This window comes from Bos javanicus, chromosome 7, assembly GCF_032452875.1.
Source record: "Bos javanicus breed banteng chromosome 7, ARS-OSU_banteng_1.0, whole genome shotgun sequence".
Classification (NCBI taxonomy): Eukaryota; Metazoa; Chordata; class Mammalia; order Artiodactyla; family Bovidae; genus Bos; species Bos javanicus.
In genome coordinates this window covers 80,724,390-80,749,133 of record NC_083874.1, presented here as the reverse complement: position 1 = coordinate 80,749,133, position 24,744 = coordinate 80,724,390, and the positions used below count along the sequence as shown (strand labels likewise).

At 42.0% G+C, this 24,744-nt stretch overlaps 1 protein-coding gene across 2 annotated transcripts in view; it reads right to left on the bottom strand.

The window, feature by feature from the left end:
- The window catches only part of RASGRF2 (Ras protein specific guanine nucleotide releasing factor 2), a 257,096-nt gene that overhangs the window by 83,153 nt on the left and 149,199 nt on the right, over positions 1-24,744 (bottom strand). Inside the window, exons 16-17 of one of the 2 annotated variants that reach the window (XM_061424294.1) lie at positions 21,747-21,875; positions 19,079-19,168 (exon numbers count right to left, since the gene is read on the bottom strand). In XM_061424294.1, coding sequence (XP_061280278.1) covers positions 19,079-19,168; positions 21,747-21,875 — 219 coding nt within the window. The remainder of the gene's footprint in view (positions 1-19,078; positions 19,169-21,746; positions 21,876-24,744) is intronic. The other variant, XM_061424295.1, reaches the window with a different exon arrangement.

Here is a 24,744-nt window from a genome sequence, read left to right as displayed (position 1 = left end):
ACACTGCTCTCACCGACACTGCATTCGCACTAAGGCCCTCATGGCCCCTGTTCACTGAATAACTTCTTTTCCCATAGCCAGATCACCAGGAACCAGCACTCAGAGACAGCTTCTCCACCAAGTGTTGTTCTCAGGACAGGGCATGCAGCCTTCCCCTACCCTTGACGTAGTAAGAACGGAAGTGTGAAATCCTCAGGCCTGAGTGTGAATTCCCACCAAGAGGGCAAGAGGGCCTCTTCACTGCATCCTCCACCCACCTGACAGTTCCCAGTGAGACCAGACACCCTGAGTCCACCATTGATCCCAACTGAACTGTTTTCCACAGTAAACAGCCTGAGTGCTTTCCAAACCCAGACTGGAATTCCATTAAAGATGCCAGGCAATACTTAAAGCCATTAAATGGTATGTCTTAAATGGGTGAGTTTACAGTATATAAAATATATCTCCATGAAGCTATTAAAAAATTTGAAAATGACAGGGTAGCCCATCTTTGAAAATGAAAGGCTTCTGAGTCACCATCAAAGGTCGTTGAATGGCAGAATATTTCAAGAAAATGGGTGGTGAGTGGATTTTAAAATGATAAAGTAAATAAGTAAAATCTGGTTGTGAGTTCGGGTTTCCTTCTACTTGGCATGATATCTATCTGAAGAAATGCTTAAGAAAGCAAAGAAATACATTCTAAGCCCTAACAACTGACTTTCTGTGTATCAATCAGTATACAAGCACCCTCCTCAGGAATGTTTTGGTGGCAGACCCTGAGCTCTGCTGAGAAATTAGGCACAAACTATTAAATGAGGAATAAAAGCAACCCCTAAAAAGAAAAGGCAATCCTTGAAACTTCCTTATGTATAGGAAGTGACTGAATCTGAGACGGAAGGAAGCTGAGACTCATATTTGAAGATGGTTAATAATTAAAAGGCAATGGCACCCCACTCCAGGACTCTTGCCTGGAAAATACCATGGACGGAGGAGCCTGGTAGGCTGCAGTCCATGGGGTCGCTAAGAGTCGGACACGACTGAGCGACTTCACTTTCACTTTTCACTTTCCTGCACTGGAGGAGGAAATGGCAACCCACTCCAGTGTTCTTGCCTGGAGAATCCCAGGGACGGGGGAGCCTGGTGGGCTGCCGTCTATGGGGTCACACAGAGTTGGACAGGACTGAAGCGACTTAGCAGCAGCAGCAGCAATAATTAAAAGGGCTTCCCAGGTGGCGCTAGTGGTAAAGAACCCCCCTGCCAATGCAGGAGACTTGGGTTCAATCCTGGGCCTAGAAGATCCCCTGTAGCAGGGCACGGCAACCCACTCCAGCATTCTTGCCTGGAGAATCCCATGGACGGAGGAGCCTCATGGGCTACGGTCCATAGGGTTGCAAAGAGTCGGACACGACTGAAGCAACTGAGCACACACGTACACACAATAATTAACATTATTAGGGGACTTCCCTGGTGGTCTGGTGGTTAAGAATCTGCCTTGCAATACAGGGGACGTGGTTATGGTCCCTGGTCGGAAAACCAAGATTCCACATACTGTGGAGCAGCTAAGCCCATGCATCACAACTAAGGCCCCATGCAACCAAATAAATATTTTAAAAAATAAACTCATTAAAGACCAATTAAGTGGATACGAACTAACGAGCTTCCTAGTGGCTCAGTTGGTAAAGAATCTGCCTGCAAATGCAGAAGACCTGGGTTTGATCCCTGGGTTGGAAAGATCCCCTGGAGGAGGGCATGGCAACCACTCCAGTATTCTAGCCTGGAGAATCCCCACGGAAAGAGGAGCCTGGCGGTTTACAGTCCATAGGGTCATAAAGAGTCAGATATGACTAAGCGACCAAGCAGAACTAATGGTTCAACCATCCCTTGACATTTAAGAGGTGGCTCAAAATGCCACTTTACAAAAGTAACCTGGTTTAATGGAATAAGCCCTGGACCAGGAGTCCAGAGACTTGGACTCAGGGCCCATTCTGCAATTCGTTAACTGCCTGTAAGTTGCTTCACCTCCCTACGCCTGGTTCTTTACATATTAGAAGAGGAAGATAATATCCACTTTCCAACCTTGTTGTGATGGACACCCACGCTGTTACTCATAAAAGGACTTTGAAATTGTAAGGCAGTATACAAATGTGAGGTGCAGGATTAGGTCTTCACAAACCCAAACTTCTAGGATAGGAAAAAAGGAATGAGAACATCACTTATGAATCTGTAACACTGCAGTGAGCAAGGTAAGTAGGATGGAGGCAAGAAACTCTAGCCTTTGTAAGACTGTTAGCTTTTGTGCCTGCCTCTAAAGGGGTCTGGCTCGTTTTCCGCATAATCCACATGGATCAAGAGAACTAACTCTGGTAGTGTAACATTATTTGCCAGATGGAGCTTTATCCTGACTAAGATGCTCTACTGTTTCGAATTAATTCTGAATTATGTACACGATCTTGAAAATTAGAAGCAATGCCAAAGAAAAGTCTGTAAAGAGGAGGAGGATTATAGGCAGGTAACATCTGCATTGCTGCCACTCAAATGCAACACATGATTAAACATCGAACCTAATGGACAGAGAAGCCTGGCAGACTACAGTCCACAGAGTCACAAAGAGTCTGACATGACTTAGCAACTAAACAACAACAATAATAACACTCAGAGTCTTCACAGCCGGGGATTCAATAACATCTGAAAAAGGAGCTGTTTGCCACAAACATGACTATTTGTTATATTTATTGGAAAAAAAAAACCAGACACACACACAAAAACATATCTGGATACTACTATTCAACTCTACTTCAACAAGTCTATTTCCGGTTTTCTGCAGGTTTAGGGCTTCTGATTTTTGAAGACACTGAAATATACTTTGTATAAGACTTTCATCACTTCTCATTCTGATGTACATGTGGATATCCTGGTAATATTAATTTACTCGAGTGTGACAGACACTGCCTCCACTTAATGTAAAAATAACTAAACTCCTAAGACTATAACACACATCAGAAAGTATGGGGCCACACAGATAACATGAAGATCCAGAGGAAAATGTCTCAAAGTTAAAAATAAACCAAAAAAAAAAGCTCCAAAAAGCTCCACTATTTTCAAAAAACTAACTGGAAGAGTGTATGAAATGCTTTGAAACCATAGTAACCTTTTCTTTCAGGGTTACGCACTGAAGGCTTGTTATTTTGCTAATGTGATATTTTCTCTTGGTTTTCAGTCCAGAATTTAACAGCATGGCCAATAATTACACTGATTGTCAGTAACCTGGAGTTTACATCTTGATCATTTGAAATTTACTGTATGCCTCTTCATCTAATCTCTTCAATGGATTTATCAGTTCTTAGAGAGCAGAGGCAATGCCTATTATTTCATTTTTATCTTTCCACAATGCCTGGTATAGCATAGTGTGCACACGGAAAGACTGATATAACTAATTGAAAATTAAACAAAATCAAATACACTTGTTCATCTTTTAATCCAAAGAGTGGAAAAGAATAATGTTTTTAATCCCAGCAGAGACTTCTGAATTTCCATACCAACCTCTCTGATGAACGATTGGACTTAGACCTTAAAAATCCAAAGCAGCTATTTCTAGGAGTCTTTCCAACAGAGGCAGGTAGGTAGTAAGGTCAGTGGCAGCTAAACTTCCCACCCCTTCCTACTCTCCCAAAGTTCTCTGGAATCCCTATGCCACTCTAGCCCCTCCCCTAATGTCACTGGGCCAGTTTCTAGTCACAACACTTCAAGAGCCAAGTTTTCATTCCCAGAACCACAAAGTCAGTGTTTAGAGAATACAAACCACCTACCAATAAGGAATTCACTAGAGCTTTGTCTTAGACTTCTAAATGCCCCATAGTTCCAAGAAACCATCTTCTCTGCAAAAGGGCCTTAAATTCCAACCTCCTGGGTAGCTGAGATGCTAAGGTAAGTGTAATGTGTCACACAGGCCAGCTTCAATTTCATCTTAAAATGATAATTACAATTTTACATTCGGCATTCCAGACAGACAATAGCTACACAGGGAGGCTCCTCTCAGTTTGCAGAAGACAGTAGAGCCATTAAGTTCCTTCCTATTGCTAAGCAACAGTTGTGTTCAAATCAAACTGCTCTCAAACAGAAAAATCAGTCTATTCAATTCAGAGCACTAGAGGTGAACGGAGTAGAGAAAGACTGTTTAGAGACCATGAAATACAGGGTAGATTTAAACTACATGTTAATTCTAGATATATTCTCTCCATTTCAAAATATTTTTAGGGAATAAGTGCAGGGTTGTCTGTCCTACAGGAATGGCCCCGGCATGCTTCTCTTTCTAATATGAAAATATTCTCCCTAAACTCAATTGGATTATGAATATTTTTGCCAAGGTTTACTGGCTACCAAGATACCACGTGTAGTGGCTATCTATTGCTACACAACAAAACACCCTAAAATTTATGGACTGAAAATAACAAACATTTATTATTATACAGTATCTTTAGAATGAGATTTTGGAAGTGGCTTAGGCTCAGGATATCTCATGAAGTTACAAGCCATATATCCACCAGGGCTGCAGTCATCCAAAGTCTCAGCTGTGGCTGGAGGAGTCACATCCAAGTTCATGCACGAGGCTCTGGGCAGGGGACCACTTTCTAGTTTCCTGTTGGTTTCATGGGCCTCTCCTCATGATATGGAAGCTTGTTTCCCCCAAAACAAGTGATCCGAGAGAGAGACTGACCAAGACAGAGGCCATTATGCCCTCTGATGACCTAGGCTCCGAGTCACACAATTACTTCTGCTTAATTTTATTTGCTAGAATCAAGTTACAAAGTCCTGCTCCCACAAAAATAAAGAGAAATTAAGCTTCGTCTCTTGAAGGAGTATGAATCTGTGGACGTCTTTTTAAAACCACCAGACCACCCACCAGAAACATTCATATCCTTCTCCAAACAACATGGCGGGGATTGGTAATGGAACTCATGGGTCCTCTTTTCATTAGCCTGATGATATGATCCAAATCTGCCACCTACTACCTATGTGACCTTAGGTAACTTACTTAACTCTCTGTATCTTAATTTTCTATACTGGAAAAGTAGTATAATAATAGTAACTACTTCACATATCAGTTAACATACGTAAAGCTTAGGACAGTGCTTGGTATATAGTATATCCTATGAATTATGTAATTTGATTGTTGCTGTGATTCTGGTGTTGACAATACATACATTCCATCGATTTGCATACAGAAATGCCCAACAGGGCAGCAAAGGATAGAGGTTTGAAAGATGTGGGTACAACTTTGAGAGATCTTCCACAAAAATATCCACAATTATGACGTATTCACAAGATAAAACAGGTTAATTACATGTTATTAAGATGATGCTGTGAAAGTGCTGCACTCAATATGTCAGCAAATTTGGAAAACTCAGCAGTGGCCACAGGACTGGAAAAGGTCAGTTTTCATTCCAATCCCAAAGAAAGGCAATGCCAAAGAATGCTCAAACTACCGCACAATTGCACTCATCTCACACGCTGGTAAAGTAATGCTCAAAATGCTCCAAGCCAGGCTTCAGCAATACGTGAACCGTGAACTTCCAGATGTTCAAGTTGGTTTTAGAAAAGGCAGAGGAACCAGAGATCAAATTGCCAACATCCTCTGGATCATCAAAAAAGCAAGAAAGTTCCAGAAAAACATCTATTTCTGCTTTATTGACTATGCCAAAGCCTTTGACTGTGTGGATCACAATAAACTGTGGAAAATTCTGAAAGAGATGGGAATATCAGACCACCTGATCTGCCTCTTGAGAAACATACATGCAGGTCAGGAAACAACAGTTAGTACTGGACATGGAACAACAGACTGGTTCCAAATAGGAAAAGGAGTACGTCAAGGCTGTATGTTGTCACCCTACTTATTTAACTTATATGCAGAGTACATCACGAGGAACTCTGGATTGGAAGAAGCACAAGCTGGAATCAAGATTGCTGGGAGAAATATCAATAACCTCAGATATGCAGATGACACCACCCTTATGGCAGAAAGTGAAGAGGAACTCAAAAGCCTCTTGATGAAAGTGAAAGAGGAGAGTGAAAAAGTTGGCTTAAAGCTCAACATTCAGAAAAAGAAGATCATGGCATCCGGTCCCATCACTTCATGGGAAATAGATGGGGAAACAGTGGAAACAGTGTCAGACTTTATTTTGGGGGGCTCCAAAATCACTGCAGATGGTGACTGCAGTCATGAAATTAAAAGACACTTACTCCTTGGAAGAAAAGCTATGACCAACCTAGATAGCATGTTGAAAAGCAGAGACATTACTGCTGCAAAGACAGGATCAAGAATATTGCGTCACTCAAGTTTCCCAAGATCTTGTTGTTTTGCAGTAAATGTGAAATCAGAGGCAATAACAGGGCAGCAATGTGGTAGGAACAGATCTGAGCCTCATTCTCAGGCACCGTGAGAACGTGAGCCAAGCCCTCCATCACTCTCGAGTCTCACACTTATTTCAAAACTATAAAATAAGAAAGACAGTCCCCGAATCCCCTCTGTGGTGCAAGGGTGACAATGAGATAATATTACACCGTGGAAGCAAAAGTCGTCAAGCCACAGTGGACAAGAAGAGATGGACTTCCTATAAAATAGCCCGACCAAAGAAATAAGAAATCGTTTTAGGGAAGGAGGACTGGGGAGGTTCGGGAGTCCATTGCTACTATTCAGGTATGTCTCAGGAGCTCTTATCTGGATCAACCCACAACTCCGGCTGTGAATGATTCCAGTACATCTGAGGCCACATACTGGCGGCTCACAGCCATACGTGGTCCACAGAAGGATTCTGCTTGGCCTGGATAGTAGTTTTTAAAGTGTATGAATTCACTTCCCACTTACAAATAGGACTTTTCATACAAACATCCAGATTTCTGGGTTTTCCTTAAAAAAAGAAAAGAATGAAAGAAAACAGCTGTGACAGCCCTAATCTGTCTCCGTCAAAATCAGAATGAGCTGAGCAGTAGCTGCCCCTTTTTCACACGATATCAGCTCTTCAACCCCGTCTTTCGGTTACCTGCCTGGCCCCGAAGTGGATGAAACTGTACTGCGGTCAAGCAGCAATTAAGCAATGTGAGCACATCAAAAAGTGAAAAGGCATAATCAACTGCTTTGTGTCTTGGCTGCGGAGAGACAGTCAGAGAGGAGAAAGATCTTCACAGAGTTCAGGAAAGGGCAGCACAAAGAAGGAGAACTTGGCAACACAACATGGTCAGGAAAGAGGGTGCTCGGGCCAGCTGGAACAAGGACCTGAGTCTGCTTGAAAGGCTTATCAAAAACACATGACGGGCAGAGGAGGCGCTCCGTGTGATCTGGCTTGCTGTGGGCATCCTGCCAGAAAGAGAACGCAATGGCCTCCTGACATGAGCATCCCTAGCTGTTCTGCAGGCTCATGCTAGTTAACAGGGATACATCAGGAGTCTGGGATTAGCAGATATGAACTACTATGTATAAAATAAACAGCAAGGTCCTACTATATAGCACAAGGGACTATATTCAATATCTTGCCTATAATGAAAAAGAATATGTATATTCACGTTGCGGTACACTAGAAATTAGCACAGCATTGTAAACCAACTATACTTCCATAACAAAGAAAAAATTCTGACACACATGTAACTTCTCAGTTACAAAATTTTAATTCCAGTCTCTGTGTGCATGCATCTAAAAATAAGACTGGAATCCATGAGCACAGAATATCTTTCCATTTCTTTGTGTCTCCTTCAAATTCAATAATGTCTTATGGTTTAACATTGTTAAAATGTCCATATTACCTAAAGCAATCTATGATTCAATGCAATTCCTATCAAAATCTCAACACTCTTTTTCACAAAAACAGGACGAAAATCTCAAAATTTGTATAGAACCACGCGTGTGCTGTGCATGCTACGTTGCTTTAGTCATATCTTTGTGACTCCATGGACTGAAGCCCACTAGGCTCCTCTGTCCATGGGATTCTCCCGGCAAAGATACTGGAGTGGGTTGCCACTTCCTCCTTCAGGGCATGTTCCTGACACAGGGATCAAACCTACGTCTCTTATGTCTCCTCCACTGGCAGGGGGGTTCTTTACCACTAGCATCACCTAGGAACCCTTATACAGAACCACAAAAGACCAAAAGCAATCCTGAGAAAAAAGAACAAATCTGGAGGTTTCACACACTCTGATTTCAAATTATACTTCAGGACTTCCCTGGTGGTCCAGTGGTTAGGAATTCACCTGCCAGTACAGGGGACACGGGTTCCATCCCTGGTCCAGGAAGATCCCACATGCCTTGGGGCATCTAAGACGATGTGCCACAGCTACTGAAGACCATATACCTAGAGCTCGTGGTCCACAGTCAGAGAAGCCACCACAACGAGAAGCCCCTGCTCATCGCAACTAGACAAAGCCCATGTGCAGCAATGAAAACTAACACACCCCAAAATAAACAAATAAAAAAGATATACTTCAGGTATACCTTGGAGATATTGCAGGTTCAGTTTCAGACCACAGCAAAAAATTGGATATTGCAATAAAGTAAGTCACGCAATCTTTTCGGTTTCCAGTGAATATAAAAGTTACATTGACATTATACTATAGTCTGTTAAATGTGCATTAGGTCTAAAAAAATAATGTACATACCTTAATTAAAAATACTTTATTGCTAAAAAGTGTTCTTGCCTGGAGAATCCCAGGGACAGAGGACCCTAGTGGGCTGCCGTCTATGGGGTTGCACAGAGTCGGACACGACTGAAGTGACTAAGCAGCAAAAAGTGTTAACCATCATCTGAGCCTTCAGCAATTGATAATTCTTTTGCTGGTGGAGGGTCTTGCCTCAGTGTTGATGGCTGCTGACTGACCAGTTGCTGAAGGCTGTGGCAATTTCAAAAAATAAGACAACCATGAAGTTTGCCACATCAATTGACTCTTCCTTTCACCAACGATTTCGCTGTAGTATACAATGCTGTTTGATATTTTACTCCTAGCAGAGGTTCTTTCAAAACTGGAGTCAGTTCTCTCAAACCCTGCTGCTGCTTCATCAACTAAACTTATGTCATATTCTAAATCCTCTGTTGTCAAGACATTCAACAATCTTCCCAGCATCTTCGAAAAGCATAGATTCTCTCAAGAAACACTTTCTTTGCTCCTCTATAAGCAGTATCTCCTCATCTGTTCAAGTTTTATCATGAGATTGCAGCTAAGTCAGTCACATCTTTAGACTCCACTTCCAATTCTAGTTCTCTTGCTATTTCCAACCACATCTGCAGTGACTTCCTCCACCTGAAGTTTTGAATCCCTCACAGTCATCCACGAAGGTTAGAATCAACTTCTTCCAAATTCTTGATAATCTTGAGCTCTTCCCATGACTCATGAATGTTCTTAATTACATCTAGAAAGGTGAACACTTTACAGAAAGTTTTCAACTTACCCTTCCCAGATCCATCAGAAGAATCACTATGTATGGCAGCTATAGCCTCACAAAATGTAATTCTTAAATAATAGGACTTGAAAGTCAAAATGACTCCTTCCTCTACAGGCTGCAGAATGGATGCTGTGTTAGCAGGCGTGAAGACATGAACCTCGTTGTAGGTCTTCATCAGAGCTTTTGAGTGATCAGGTGCATTATCAATGAGCAGCATTATTTAGAGATGAATCTTTTTTTCTAAGCAATGGGCTTAAAATATTCAGTAAATCATGGTATAAATATATGTGCTATCATCCAGGCTCTGTTGTTCCATTTACAGATCACAGGCAAAGTAGATATAGCATAACTCTTAAGGGCCCTAGGATTTTCAGAATGGTACATGAGCACTGGCTACCACTTCAAGTCACCAGCTGCATTAGTGCCTAACAAGAGTCAGCTTGTCCTTTGAAGCTTTGAAGCCAGGCACTGACTTCTCCTCCATGGCTATGAAAATCCTAGATGGCACCATATTCTAATAGAAGGCTGTTCCACTTGCATTGAAAATCTGCTGTTTGGTGTTTCCACCTTCATTAATGATCTTAGCTAGGTCTTCTAGATAACTTACTGTGGCTTCTATTATCAGCACTTGCTGCTTCACCTTGCACTTTTATGTTATGGAGTCAATTTCTTTTTTTTTTCAACTTCATGAACCAACATTTGCTAGCTTCAGATTTTTCTTCTACAGCTTCCTCACCTCTCTCACTCTTCAAAGAACTGAAGAGAGTTAGGGCCTTGTTCTAGACTAGGCTTTGGGAATGTTGCAGCTGGTTTGGGGCTTCCCAGGTGGTGCTAGTCGTAAAGAATCTACCTGCCAGTGCAGGAGACACAAGAGAGGCAGGTTTGATTCCTGAGTCAGGACAATTCCCTAGAGGAGGGCATGGCACCCAATTCCAGTATTCTTGCCTAGAGAATCCCATGGACAAAGCAACCTGGCAAAGCTACAGTCCACAGGGTCACATGGAGTTGGACATGACTGAAACGACTTAGCATGCATGCAGCAGCTGGTTTATGGAGAAGGAAATGGCAACCCACTCCAGTATTCTTGCCTAGAGAATCCCATGGACAGAGGAGCCTGGTGGGCTGTTGTCCATGGGGTCACACAGAGTCGGACACGACTGAAGCGACTTAGCATGCATGCATGCATTGGAGAAGGAAATGGCAACCCACTCCAGCGTTCTTGCCTGGAGAATCCCAGGGACGGGGGAGCCTGGTGGCTGCCATCTATGGGGTCACACAGAGTTGGACACGACTGAAGTGACTTAGCAGCAGCAGCAGCAGCTTTTGATTTAAAGCAAGAGACGTATGACTCTTCCTTTCACTTGAACACTTAAGAGGCCACTGCAGGATACATCATGAGAAACACTGGGCTGGAAGAAGCACAAGCTGGAATCAAGACTGCCGGGAGAAATATCAATAACCTCAGATATGAAGATGATACCACCCTTATGGCAGAAAGTGAAGAGAAGCTAAAGAGCCTCTTGATGAAAGTGAAAGAGGAGAGTGAAAAGGTTGGCTTAAAGCTCAACATTCAGAAAACGAAGATCATGGCATCTGGTCCCATCACTTCATGGGAAGTAGATGGGGAAACAGTGGAAGCAGTGTTAGACTTTATTTTGGGGGGCTCCAAAATCACTGCAGATGGTGATTGTAGCCATGACTTCTTGGAAGGAAAGTTATGACCAACCTAGATAGCATATTGAAAAGCAGAGACATTACTTTGCCAGCAAAGGTCTGTCTAGTCAAGGCTATGGTTTTTCCAGTGGTCATGTATGGATGTGAGATGTGGACTGTGAAGACGGCTGAGCGCTAGAGAATTGATGCAGTTCAAAGAACTGTGGTGTTGGAGAAGACTCTTCAGAGTCCCTTGGACTGCAAAGAGATCCAACCAGTCCATCCTAAAGGAGATCAGTCCTGGGTGTTCATTGGAAGGACTGATGCTGAAACTGAAACTCCAATACTTTGGCCGCCTCATGTGAAGAGTTGACTCATTGGAAAAGATTCTGATGCTGGGAGGGATTGGGGGCAGGAGGAGAAGGGGACGACAGAGGATGAGATGGCTGGATGGCATCACTGACTTGATGCACATGAATTTATTTGAGTAAACTCCGGGAGCTGGTGATGGACAGGGAGGCCTGGCATGCTGCAGTTCATGGGGTTGCAAAGGGTCAGACATGACTGAGTGACTGAACTGCACTGAATGTCAATACTCTTGTATCTCAGGGAACAGGGACGCCCGAGGAAAGTGAGAGAGACAGGAATGGCAGGTATAGAGCAGCCAGAACACAAACATTTATTAAGTTCACCATCTTTATATTGTTATGGTTCATGGACCACCCCCAAATTAAATAGTAACATCAAAAGTTACTGATCATAGATAACCATAACAAATGTAATGATAAAGAAAAAGTTTAAAATATTGCAAGGATTACCAAAACGTGACACAGAGGCATGAAGTGAGCAAATGTTGTTGGAAAAATGGCACTGATAGACTTGCTTGACACATGGTTGCCAAAAATCTTCAACTTGTAAAAAGTATAAGATTTGTGAAGCACAATAAAGCAAAGTGTAGTGAAGTGAAGTATATCTGTACAAAGCTATAGTAATCAAAACAGCATGACATTGGCAGGAAAATAGACACAGATTAATGACACAGAATTGAGAGTCCAGGATAAACCTACATATATATGGACTATTAATTTATGACAAAGATGCAAAGACCACACAATGGGAGAAAAGGCAGTCTCTTCGATAAGTGGTATTGGGAAAGCTGGACAGCCATAAGCAAAACAATGAAACTAGACCACTCTTCTACTCCATACACAAAAATCAACTCAAAATGGATTAAAGACTTGGATATAAGACTTAAAGTCACAGAACCCCTAGAAAAAAACTTATGCAGTACACTCTTTAACATTGGTCTTAGCAATATCTTTCTGGATATGTCTCCTGAGGTAACGGAAACAAAAGCAAAAATAAACAAAAACTACATCAAGCTAAAAAACTGCACAGCAAAGGAAACCATCAGCAAAACAAAAAAACAACCTACTGAATGGGAGAAGATATTTGCAAATCATATATGCGATAAAGGTTTAATATCCAAAATATATATAAAGAAACGCATGCAGGGAATTCCCTGGTGATCCAGTGGTTAGGACTCCACACTTTTCGTGCTGGGGGCCTGGGTTTGATCCCGGGTTGGGAAACCCAAGATCCCACAGGCTGGACAGTGCAAAGAAAATAAATAAAAGAATCTATGATAGAAGCAGAGCTGAAAATTAGAGGAAAACATTTTTTTAAAAAACTCACACAACTCAACAACAATTAAACAAACACCTCTATTAAAAAGTGGGCAGAGGATCTAAGTAGACATTTTTCCAAAGACCTACAGTGGACAGCAGGCACATGAAAAGTGTTCAACATCACTGATCATTAGGGAAATGCTAATCAAAATCACGGTGGCATATCACCTCACACTAGTTAAAATGACTATGATCAAAAAGACAGGAAATAACAAGTGCTGGTAAGGATGATGAGAAAGGGAACACAAACACTGGTGGTGGGAATGTAAGTTGGCGCAGCTACTATGGAAAACAGTATGGAGATTCCTCAAAAAATTAAGACTAGACTCACCATATAAGCCAGTTATTCCATTTCTGAACAGTATGGAGATTCCTCAAAAAATTAAGACTACAATCACCATGCTGCTGCTGCTGCTATGTCGCTTCAGTCATGTCCAACTCTGTGTGACCCCATAGACGGCAGCCCGCTAGGCTCCCCTGTCCCTGGGATTCTCCAGGCAAGACCACTGGAGTGGGTTGCCATTTCCTTCTCCAATGCATGAAAGTGAAAAGTGAAAGTGAATCACCATATAAACCAGTTATTCCATTTCTGAGTATTTATCCAAAGAAAATGAAGATACTAATTCAAAAAGACATATGCACCCCTATATTCAGTGTAACATTATTTGTAATAGCCAAGATATGGACACAACCTAAGTGCTTATCAATGGATGAATGGATAATGATGCAGTATATGTGCACAACACAATACTATTCAGCCATAAAAAAAAAAAAAAAGATGAAACAACATGGATAGACCTTGAGGGTATTACGCTAAGTGAAATAAGTCAGATGGAAAGAGACAAATGCCCTATGTTTTTACTCATATGAGGAATATAAAAAATAAAATAAACAACTAAACCAAACATAACAGAAATGAACATAGATACAGAGTAATGGTTATCAAGGGGAGAGGGACACTGGGGATGGTGCAATGGTTAAAGGGGGTCAACTGTGTAGTGATGGATGGAAACTTTCTGTGGTGAGCAAACAGTAGTGAATACAGAAGTTGAAGTATTACACAATGTTGCACATGTGAAACTTAAAAATAAATAATTTAAAATAAGACTTGGAGTCATTTTCAGTTATATCCAGTTTGCCAAAGTTCTTTGTTTTTCACTGATAATAGTGATAATAGCGTTTTCATTAAAAATATAAATCAGATACAGGCTGTCTTCCAAACTTCAACTAGCTATATTAAGACATTTTAAAAAATGGATTTTATATTATGCTGGAAAAAATAGAAAATATGTCTCAGACTAGGATACTTTCAGTAGGCATGCTACAACCAGAGAAGGAATAAATATACCTTCTCCAGCTAGTTTAGTGGTTCTCCATCTTGGCTCCTCCTAGGGCCAAATATCACCTGGGGAACTTTAAAAATCCTGATGCCCAGGATGTACCCAGACCAATCAAGTCAGAATCTGTGGAGGAGGAACCAGTTATCAGTATTTTTAAAAGTGGGTCCAGAATTGGGAGAGTGGCACTGACATATAAGCACTGCCATGTATAAAATAGAGGCTTAATGGGAAGCTGTTGTATAGCACAGGGAGCTCAGCTCAGTGCTCTGCGATGACCTGGAGGGGTGGGACAGGGATGTGAGCGGACGGAGGTTCAAGAGGGAGGGGATGTGCACACACACACACACACACACCTCTCTCTCTCTCTCTTTCTCTCTCTCTCTCTCTCTATATATATATATATATCTGATTTACTTCACTGTACAACAGACAGTAACACAACATTGTAAGTCAATTATACTCCAATAAAAAACAAATAAATAGCAGGTCCAAGATCAATTCACACCAAGCTCAGATCTACTACTGGCTACACAAACCTGAGTGGTTTGACAGGGCATAAAACAGATTATGAATTATCTATTTCACAATTACCAAGTCGCCACCAATAAAGAACTCACTATTCCCCCAAGCAACTGTAACTGTGCCATTAATTTTCCTATAAATGCAATCAACCATTCCTCTACTTTGTTAATTTAGTTTGACTTGCACAGAAGGGCAAAACCTACAATCATCTCCCAGATAATCAAGAGTTGCTTGTAGTACCTCTGCTGCCATTATTTCTACTCTCATAAAAATAACCCACCTCACACTTTCATATTTCATTTTAGATCATTTCATAAACTCTATCATTAATCCCAGAGCTTCAGGTGTATAGTAAGCACCATGATATGCTCTGATATGTGTATTCACTGGATTTGCATTTCTATTCAAATCATAACTATATCCAAACTGCACCTGCAGATTCCCTGTATCAGCAGCCATCTGAAAGGCACACATTTTAATCTGACTTTAATGCAGAGCTCCTCAATTTGAGCAGATGCTCGAAACTACATTTCAACCAGCGTGGTGGCTCATAAGACCCACTGATTTTTTTTTTTTTTGGTCTCATTGTTGTATAGAGTTAAAACCCCGCCACCAAAAAGAGGACTTATTTGACTGATTGATGATCATTAGTCCCACTGCCATCTCCAAGCCCACCTGCTCCCCAAGATGATCAGAATTTCCTAAAGCTGCTATCATTCCAGGAATGATCAGGACTGAACTCATAAGCAGATTTACCAGGAAGCCAATGAAGCTTAAGCCTGAGGGCCTCTCAATGTGTCTGGGCCTCTTCCAGAGCTCTGAAGGTTTGTACTTGTAATTTGATACACTTTTGCTTTAGGCAAATTGTGTGTTATACCCCACAAACCCTAGATCCATTCATAATGGGCCTAATGTAACTTGGTTGCCATTTGGAAGGCAAGCACTAAACTAAGCTGTGAAATCTTCATAATGTGAAGTCAACAAGAATTAGCTGTGTTACAACCATGTCGACAGGTCAGTCTTTTCTTCCTCTCCAACAGAGGTTGCCAACAAAGGTCTGTCTAGTCAAGACTATGGTTTTTCCTGTGGTCATGTATGGATGTGAGAGTTGGGCTGTGAAGAAAGCTGAGCGCTGAAGAATTGATGCTTTTGAACTGTGGTGTTGGAGAAGACTCTTGAGAGTCCCTTGGACTGCAAGGAGATCCAACCAGTCCATTCTGAAGGAGATAAGCCCTGGGATTTCTTTGGAAGGAATGATGCTAAAGCTGAAACTCCAGTACTTTGGCCACCTCATGCAAAGAGTTGACTCACTGGAAAAGACTCTGATGCTGGGAGGGATTGGGGGCAGGAGGAGAAGGGGATGACAGAGGATGAGATGGCTGGATGGCATCACTGACTCGATGGATGTGAGTCTCAGTGAACTCTGGGAGTTGGTGCTGGACAGGGAGGCCTGGTGTGCTGCAATTCATGGGGTCGCAAAGAGTCAGACACGACTGAGCGACTGATCTGATCTGATCTGAACAGAGGTACTCCTGTTGGTCTACGAGGAAAGAGGGCATGGTGTGGAAGGAAAAGAAACCCATCATTGGAAAGGACAGGCTCTAGGTCCTAAAAGAAACCAGAGGGAAAAATCTAGGCTTTTCCAGTGTGTGCAGAAATCAGGTAGGCTTGGACCCAAGGGGCAGGACTGGCAATCCTGAGCAGATCCCAGGCCACCTGCCATAGATACAAATCAGCTTTCTCTGCCTTTACAGCTAGGCATGTACATCTTGTTTGGCCTTTTTGTGAAGAAATTCTCTGTTCATCCTCTTGCTAAATTAAAATTCATTCTCATGTAGTAAAGTTACTTTCTAAGCAAATATTAATGAGAAATGGCTCACATGCAAATATCTGGAGTGAATATTTGAAAGCATAACCACTAATTGATGGTTCTAACCCAGAGTTCCCAGACTGCTGTGTATTTTGATGGAGGCAGAAGTGGGGGATGTGGAGATAGATGGGAGAGGATTAAAATGGGAGGGAACCTGAAGAGGAGCCTGAAATATGGAAGCCCACTCTGCAGACTGCATGGCTTGGCCAGGCAGCACCTTGTATCAGGCTATCAGCCACAAGCAGCAGGTTGGAACCACCAGCTGGGCTTATATTGCAGTCAATCAAGCAGATAGACCTGGAAAGATAGATGTGAGCATGAGGTCTCTACAACCTTCTCTCCTGCTCACTTTGGAGCTCTCCACATTCTGTGGGCACATGCGGGTCAATAATTCCTGATTCAGAGAGTGGATGAAAAGACTGATATCAGATCTTAAGCGTTCTCTAGCACTCCTTCCCTTCGGACATTTGTCCTTCTGGGTCTAGAACTTCTTTGGAGAGCATCGGGCTCTCCCTGACCAGCCAAGAAGTCCAGATCATCCTCTTAGTACTTCCTTTCTTTCTGCTCCATTTCCACCTGCTCTCTTGACCTGTGAACTTCGCCCTTCTGCCAAGTTCTTCCAGGCAGGTGGACTCTTCTGTGGGACCAGCTCCATGGAGCAGCTGAACCCCAGGGAAGTACTGATCCCTTCTCCAAAACTGACCCCCTTTCTTAGTACCATGGGCCATGGAGACTGACCCCTGTATCCCCAGCAGGGCCACAGACACTGCCAAATCCATCTTTCATTTCATTTATGTCTAAAATTGGATCACGTAGGGGCACAGTTCTTGAGATGCTATCCTACTGTGTGCCCCCTTTGCCTGGCAAAGTAATAAAGCCACTCTTTTTCCTCCATAAAAAACAAAAACAAATAAAAACACAATTGGATCATGAGGCTCCAGGCCATATTATAGGAGACAGCAGCAGCAGTGTGATGAGAGGAGCACCAGGCTACCCTGCATCCAGCACGCTGGCTGCGGTTAGCCAGCAGTCTGCCCTCCTCAGCCGGCTCACTGAGCAGGAGCTTTCTTGCTGCAGCTCTTCCAGCAGCAGGAGAGAAGCAGGAAGACAGGCGGCAGAGCAGCAGCAGGCTTCAGTGAGGAAGACGGCTCTTATGGCTACTTCATCTCTGGCTCATCATGGATGGATGAGCCCGAGTCCGAAAGCAACTCTCCATTAGAAGTCTGCTTCAGCCTCGGGTGAATAAAGGTACCTTCCCTGACCCAGCCTCCAGCTAATGGGGAGATGGGTTCATTCCAAATTGACTGAAAAGCTATTTCCCCTCACAAACCATATTTAAATTAAGAAACCTGTGAGGAAGCTCTGTACTTCACCTTTTCCAAAGATAGGCTAGATTGTGAGAACAAAAGACAGGAGAAAGTCTCAAGGAATCACAGTTGATAACTCACTCTGCCGAAAGGGTAAAGAAGACCCCTATTACTTCATCAAAGAAATGTTCATTATTATAACATGCAGTCGACAGCAGAAGCTGACTGGATTGAGAAGCCATCCATATTATTACCGTTACATGCTGTACTGTGTGCCATGCTGATGGGAACTGGGGGGAAGGTTTAGGGAATATTTGGGGCAAAGAACATCTCCAGTTTGCCTGACCACATCCAGTGAAGTATGTGTGGTAAAATATTTAAGATGTGGAATGTCATCAATGTGCAAAGATTTTCCATTCAGATGGGATAATTACCTCATCTATATATATATAATTATAATTACCATGGTAATTCGTGTTCATTATAGAATATCTCTCTGTTCTGACATCAGTTTAGAAAGATTTCACCCAGACAGCACCTACCAGTTACAACTGTTTAATACAGGTTCACAGGCTTTGGAAATATCCTTTTTTTGTCCATTGTTAATGAGCAATTGCTAATTAATAAAATATATCATCACTTCCAGAACCCATGGAGTTAGTTTAGGTGAAGGAACTCACAGCAAGAGGATTGTTTAAACCACATACAGATTTATTTTAACATAATGTCCTTCTTGCACATGAGAAAAGAGGACAGAGATAATAAATATAATTTTTCATCTACTTAAAATACTGTGCTTTTCTTTTAGGTACTTCTTTACCTTGAAAATTAACTGACAACAATTCAGCACCACAGAGCTACTGGAAATGAATTATGAGTCCAATAGATCCCTCTCTCCTCTCCCACCCTCCACAAGCCTTCCCTCCCACCGTGCATACACTTTTAGCACCGTACTCAATTAAAAGGGAAACATACGTTCTCAACAATTTGGCTTCAAAGGTTAAAGAACTCTGCTAATACAACATAAGAGAAATAACACATCCTGTTCTGATATGGAAGTTCTTGAAAGTGTTAAGCATAGGCTACCTGTATGAGACTTACCTGTAGGTGTTTATTTAAAAAGACAGTCTTACACCAAGACACACTGACAGACTAGGAAGCTGGGAATCTGCAATTTTAAGAAGCTGCCCAGTGTATTATCAAGATGCTGGCAGGCGAGGACCACTGATTTACCATAAATTGCCAGAGGTCTGGGCAATTCATTGCCAAGCGCTCGACAGCTCGCCCCTACTCACCGGGTGGACTCCCGTGTCCTGCTGCAGCCGTAGCGATTGCAAAAGCAGAGGCCGGTGAAACAGAGCAGTGGGAGTTGTCAGCTGTCTGTCCTGGTTATTTAAAAAGAATGGGAATGGCATGGTGAGGCAGATGCATAATATTACATAATGAAAATTCTCATTTTCATTCCTGCACTGAATGAAGGGTTGGGTCAAATATCCTGTGTTGTCCTTATTAATAGGCAAATAACAAGATTCTATATCAACCAGTTCATTCTAGTTATAGATCCAAGAGAAATGAAAATATATGTCTATACAAAAACTTCTACACAAACATTCACAGCAGTATTATTCATAATAGCCAAAAAGTAAAAACAGCCAAATCTCCCCCAACTGACGAAATGATAAACCAAATCAAAAATTCCCATGTGAGGGAATATGATTTAGCCACAAAAGGCATGAGGTAATACATACCACAACATGAATGTACCTTGAAAGCATCATACTAAGTGAAAGCTGGTCACAAAAAGTCACGTATTATATGATCCCATTTATATAAAATGTCCATAATAGGTAAATACACAGAGGCAAAAAGTAAATTAGTGGTTTCCAGGTGTATTGGGGGATGAGAATGGGAAGTGACCACTGATGTGTACAGGATTTCTCTAGCAGGGGTAATGAAAATATCTGGATTGAGACAGTGGTTATGGTGTCTCAGCCTTGTGAATATATAAAAGCACTGAACTGCACACTTGAAAAGGGTGAATCTTATGGTATGTGAATTTTATCTCAATATAAAAATATCTATATTTTTTAATATTCTACATGTTACAGATAGAATTTTCTTCTCAAAGCACCCTCAGAAAGGGGGATGGGCGCTCATATTGAAGGATGCACTGAGCACCTTTTTGTACCCCCTCTCACTTCTCAGATATTTACACACAGCACTTGATAATGTTGATGCCAACCTCACTGTTTTTCTCGTTCAGGCTTTTAGTGAAGATAGTTCATTTCTTCTGTGGCTTTTCTGTGATTCTGTGGTTTTATTAGTTTGCCTCTAAAGTCATATAGTCATGCTTAAAATAAATAAAAGGGGAAGCAAAGAGCTGCTTAATGTGCCTAAGCACTAAAGCACAAAACAGCTCTACCCTCTCCTTCAGCTATAGCCTGAAAACATTTGTGGAACAAGGTGGGCAAGAAGATAGATGAACAGACAAAATTTCAGCTACACACTGAGAAAACGTGGGCTGCTGTCACTATTTGGATCCTCCATATCATCACAGACTGTGGTTTCCTTCCTGCATCTCTGGGATTTGGTTGGATCAGGAAAGAAACAAAGGACTTAGTTAATCCACAAACAGGATGAGGATTTTCAAATAATGCCTATATAGATTTAAAGAATTTTAAATGAATATAAACATATGAAAATAGACCATAAAACAGGGCTCTAATGATAGTAACCAAGTGGATAGCACTTAAATAACTCTTGCCTTGGTAAAATTTTGCTTCCATATAGTTTGACCCCAAACTCTTCCAGGTTAATAATGAACTCAAGGGAGTCTGTCTGACATGGCAATGGTCACGGAAGTTGCCAAGGTCTGGACTGATCAAGGCTCTAAGAACAGTAAAGAGATTTGGCCAATCCCATAGTAGTCTTATAATAAGGCAGAGAAGTCTAACTTGTTACATTGGTTTTCCAGAAGTACCCAAATGTCAGGGTGACCCATGACTGATCAGGAGCCCAAAATCAGTCCCACTCCTCAAGAGCTAATATCCATCAGGGCAATTCTGCTGACAATGGTCCACTCAGGCTAGCTTCTCTTGGAGCTGATGGCAATGACAGCTTCCACTGTGTTGCTGAGGCTACAAATGAAATGACCATTTGCAGCCAAGCACTCTGTCTTTTGCTAAACTGTCTTACTTGAAGTAGAAGTATGAAAGTCAGAAAACATCTACATTTACTTAGGTTACTTGGGGTGAATCTGCTTTCACAAGTGAATAATTTTCCCTTCCAATTTGAAACAATTGTCTTGAGAAAAAAGGAGACATTTCAAAAACAACTGTTATTTGTAGTTATATTTACTTAAGCGATGGGGAGATAAAAGTTTTCTATCTTTTGCTCTGATAGTTTTCCCTTCAATTAGAAATGGTATATTTTAAAACAAATTATGGGATAATATTTTATAATTTTCATAATAGAAAATATACCAGATTCTGCCACTAACAATGAAGACTGGAGTCCCAGGCAACTGGACATTACTTTAGTTGAAATACTGTTCTTAATAAGGTCACCCCACAGTTTTGTGTCCCAGACGAACCTATTTAATAGAGACTACACTGGGATTCATTGTAATGTCATCAGAGTCTGGGAACACTTTGGCAAAACCAGCACTGACATTCAATCAACTGGCAACCAAGAACAGGCTTAGAGATTAACCTGTGATTCAGGTTACTCCATACAAAATACCACGCAATGATGGTGGTCAAGTAAATACTGGTTATATTAGTGACATTTTCTCTAATCATTTATGTTCCACTACTTGCTCCCATGGTAACATTTGCTTCCAATTAATTTTCATAATTGAGACTGAAAAATATTTGGGAACTGAAATGGTAAGGTAAACAAAAGATTCAGGAGCTAGAATCATCTCTCACTTGCATGTTTCTGAGTCCCTTCCTGAGTGCTCACCTCCAGGCTGGCGGTAGCGGAGGTGCCGAGGAGTTGAGGGTGACCTGCAAGGTGACAGTTCTGCGGCATCGGCTACGGGGGAGCTGTCCACACCTGCTCGGTCCACCGGCGTAGACTCGAGGACTGCTGCTTTAAAACATCACACATTTTAACAACCAGGTTATGAATTCAAGAGCTTCTTGTTAGTATCATGCATGGGAACACAAAAGTTCCTTATGGATAATAAGCATTTCATACTAGTCTGTATTTTTAAAGGACTTTATCATGATATCGAAGAACCGACTCATTGGAAAAGACCCTGATGCTGGGAAAGATTGAAGATGGGAGGAGAAGGGGACGACAGAGAATGAGCTAGTTGGATGGCATCACCTAAGTGATGGACATGAGTTTGAGTAGCTCCAGGAGTTGTTGATGGACAGGGAAGCCTGGCGTGCTGCAATCCATGGGGTCGCAAAGAGTCGGACACGACTGAGAGACTGAACTGAACTGATCGTGATATCAAGCCACTCCTCCTGGCAGAATGCTGACGATACACAACATGTGGTTAGTGGCTACAGTACAGAACATTTTTCCATCCTTCCAGAAAGTTCTAATGCCCTAGAGCTACAGATAAGCAGCAGGCCAGTGGAAATTTTTATAATGAAAGTTGAGAGGTTTTAAGATAATTTGAGTCTCTTCACTGCAGGTAACGTCCCATGAGTAAAAGAAACATCATTTCAGGGTCACATTCAAGCTATTACCACATCCCTTGCACTAACTTGTTAACCAGGTAAAACTACAACTGCATGTGTGTTATGTTAAGGGAAAGCACTACAAAAATTTCATAAACTTCTAACAACTCTTTGATTTCTTTTTCCTTGGGCTTTGCATCAACTGATAAAAACTGCACCACCTCCACTAATTTTCCATTATCTCTATCAGCAGAATTATTCTCAACTCCTTTTACCATTCCATTCAAGATTTCACTCAACAAACTCGACAAAATTCCTAATGACTTCACATAAAGCCATTTTTACACTTGTATGTGATTCACTCCTTTAGAAATATGGCCCAAATTCAGCTCTTCTGAAACACAAAGGGGCCGGGGAAGGGAAATGGTTAGAATCTTTCCTTGAATGACATAATTACAGTCAAGCTGGCAATGATGCAGGATGGAGACAAAAAAAAATCAGTGCTTAGCTGTTAGTTTTATTATTTTCTAAATAAGTCCCTCAAAATTCAGTAATAGAAGGCATCTGCTCTGCAAGAGCAAGCAGAATATCAAACGTGTGTCCTCGGTCTGATTCAAGCATTCATTCCTCTGAGGCAAATGAGCAAATCATTTAGTCAGCAATTACACTGAACCAAAAAACTTCCCAGTGCGAGAGCTGGACAGGGCTCGGGAAGTCCACTGAAAGGACAGAAAAGCACAGCGTAACACTGCAAGCAAACGGGCACCTACAGAGAGGAAAAATCACACCAGCACAGTGCGGGGGAAAGAAGCGTTTCCTTCTGGCAGGTTCACGTTCAATCAATCCCTGCAAACAGCTTTGCCTGCAGAACGAGTGGGCAGATGTGGGCTCAAAACAAATGCTAAAATTGGGAGCACTTTCAACCCACAGGCAGGCAATTTTCAAACTAGGAACAAAGAAACAGACACTAGTGATGTGGGTCGAGAGGCAATGCTTAGACTGTGTGGACAGCCAGGGCCCAAGAGAACGCGGATGGACTAAGAGGCCTGAACACCATGCGCAGGCCCCCGTGGTTCTCCTCTCTTCTCCACTGCAGGTTATGTTTTGTTGATATCCCACCACTGGGTGGAATCTGAATGTGTGTTGGGCTGAAATTTGTGCTTTTTAGAAGAATTCAATATAGCAGAAGGTGGGGCCTTTCTAGAAGGAAGAAAGAAGACCACTAAACCAGTCCATTCTAAAGGAGATCAGCCCTGGGTGTTCTTTGGAAGGAATGATGCTAAAGCTGAAACTCCAGTACTTTGGCCACTTCATGTGAAGAGTTGACTCATTGGAAAACACCATGATGCTGGGAGGGATTGGGGCAAGAGGAGAAGGGGACGACAGAGAATGAGATGGCTGGATGGCATCACCGACTCGACATGAGTCTGAGTGAACTCTTGGAGTTGGTGATGGACAGGGAGGCCTGGCGTGCTGTGATTCATGGGGCCGCAAACAGTCAGACATGACTGAGGGACTGAACTGAACTGAATGGATGTTGAGTGAGCCTGGAACACATCTGGGGATTAGTAGAGGTGAAACCAACTACGTTACTCTTCCCTTACAAGTTCAGAGCCTCACTGAGATGAGTGATAGCTCCTGTTTCTCTTTTTTCCCTTCATGTCATTTGAAGTTCTCTTGCCAGGAAAGATGGCAAGGCTGGCATTATAACTGCAATGACAATAAAATCAGACAAAGGTTACTAGCATTTTTCAAAGACAGCACCCTGCAACTGTCTAGCCGGATGGCAGTGAGAGGACCCATGGCCCCACTACAGACCCAACAGAGAAGCTGATCTTGTGCAATGAGGTTTGGAAAGTTGCATCCTGAGGTGAAGAGCAGAAAATGTATAAACTCCAGGCACAGACTTCTTATTCAAGTTTGCCGACTGTTTAAGGTGTCAACATTATGCAAAGCACACACAAACATCTTTCAAATTAAAGAGAGATCATTGTCTCCATTTACTTTGCCAACTGGAATTTTCAAGATTAGACAGCAGAGTTAACACAGCAGCACTCTTGGCTTCTACAGACATTGTGCACACGCGCACACACACGTACACACACACACACACACACACACACACACAAACTGATCTTGTCAGGCTGATGCTGAAGTAAAATATTTCATCTATGACTTTTCTGGAACTATTCATGATCAGTACTGCCTATATACCAATGCAAAATAAAAGGAAAAACTAAATCTATAATTCCTTCGTTTCACCCTTCAAAAAAATGCCCAAGAGCTCCCTAGACCTCAGAATTATGTCTAAGCTTTCTATTCACAGT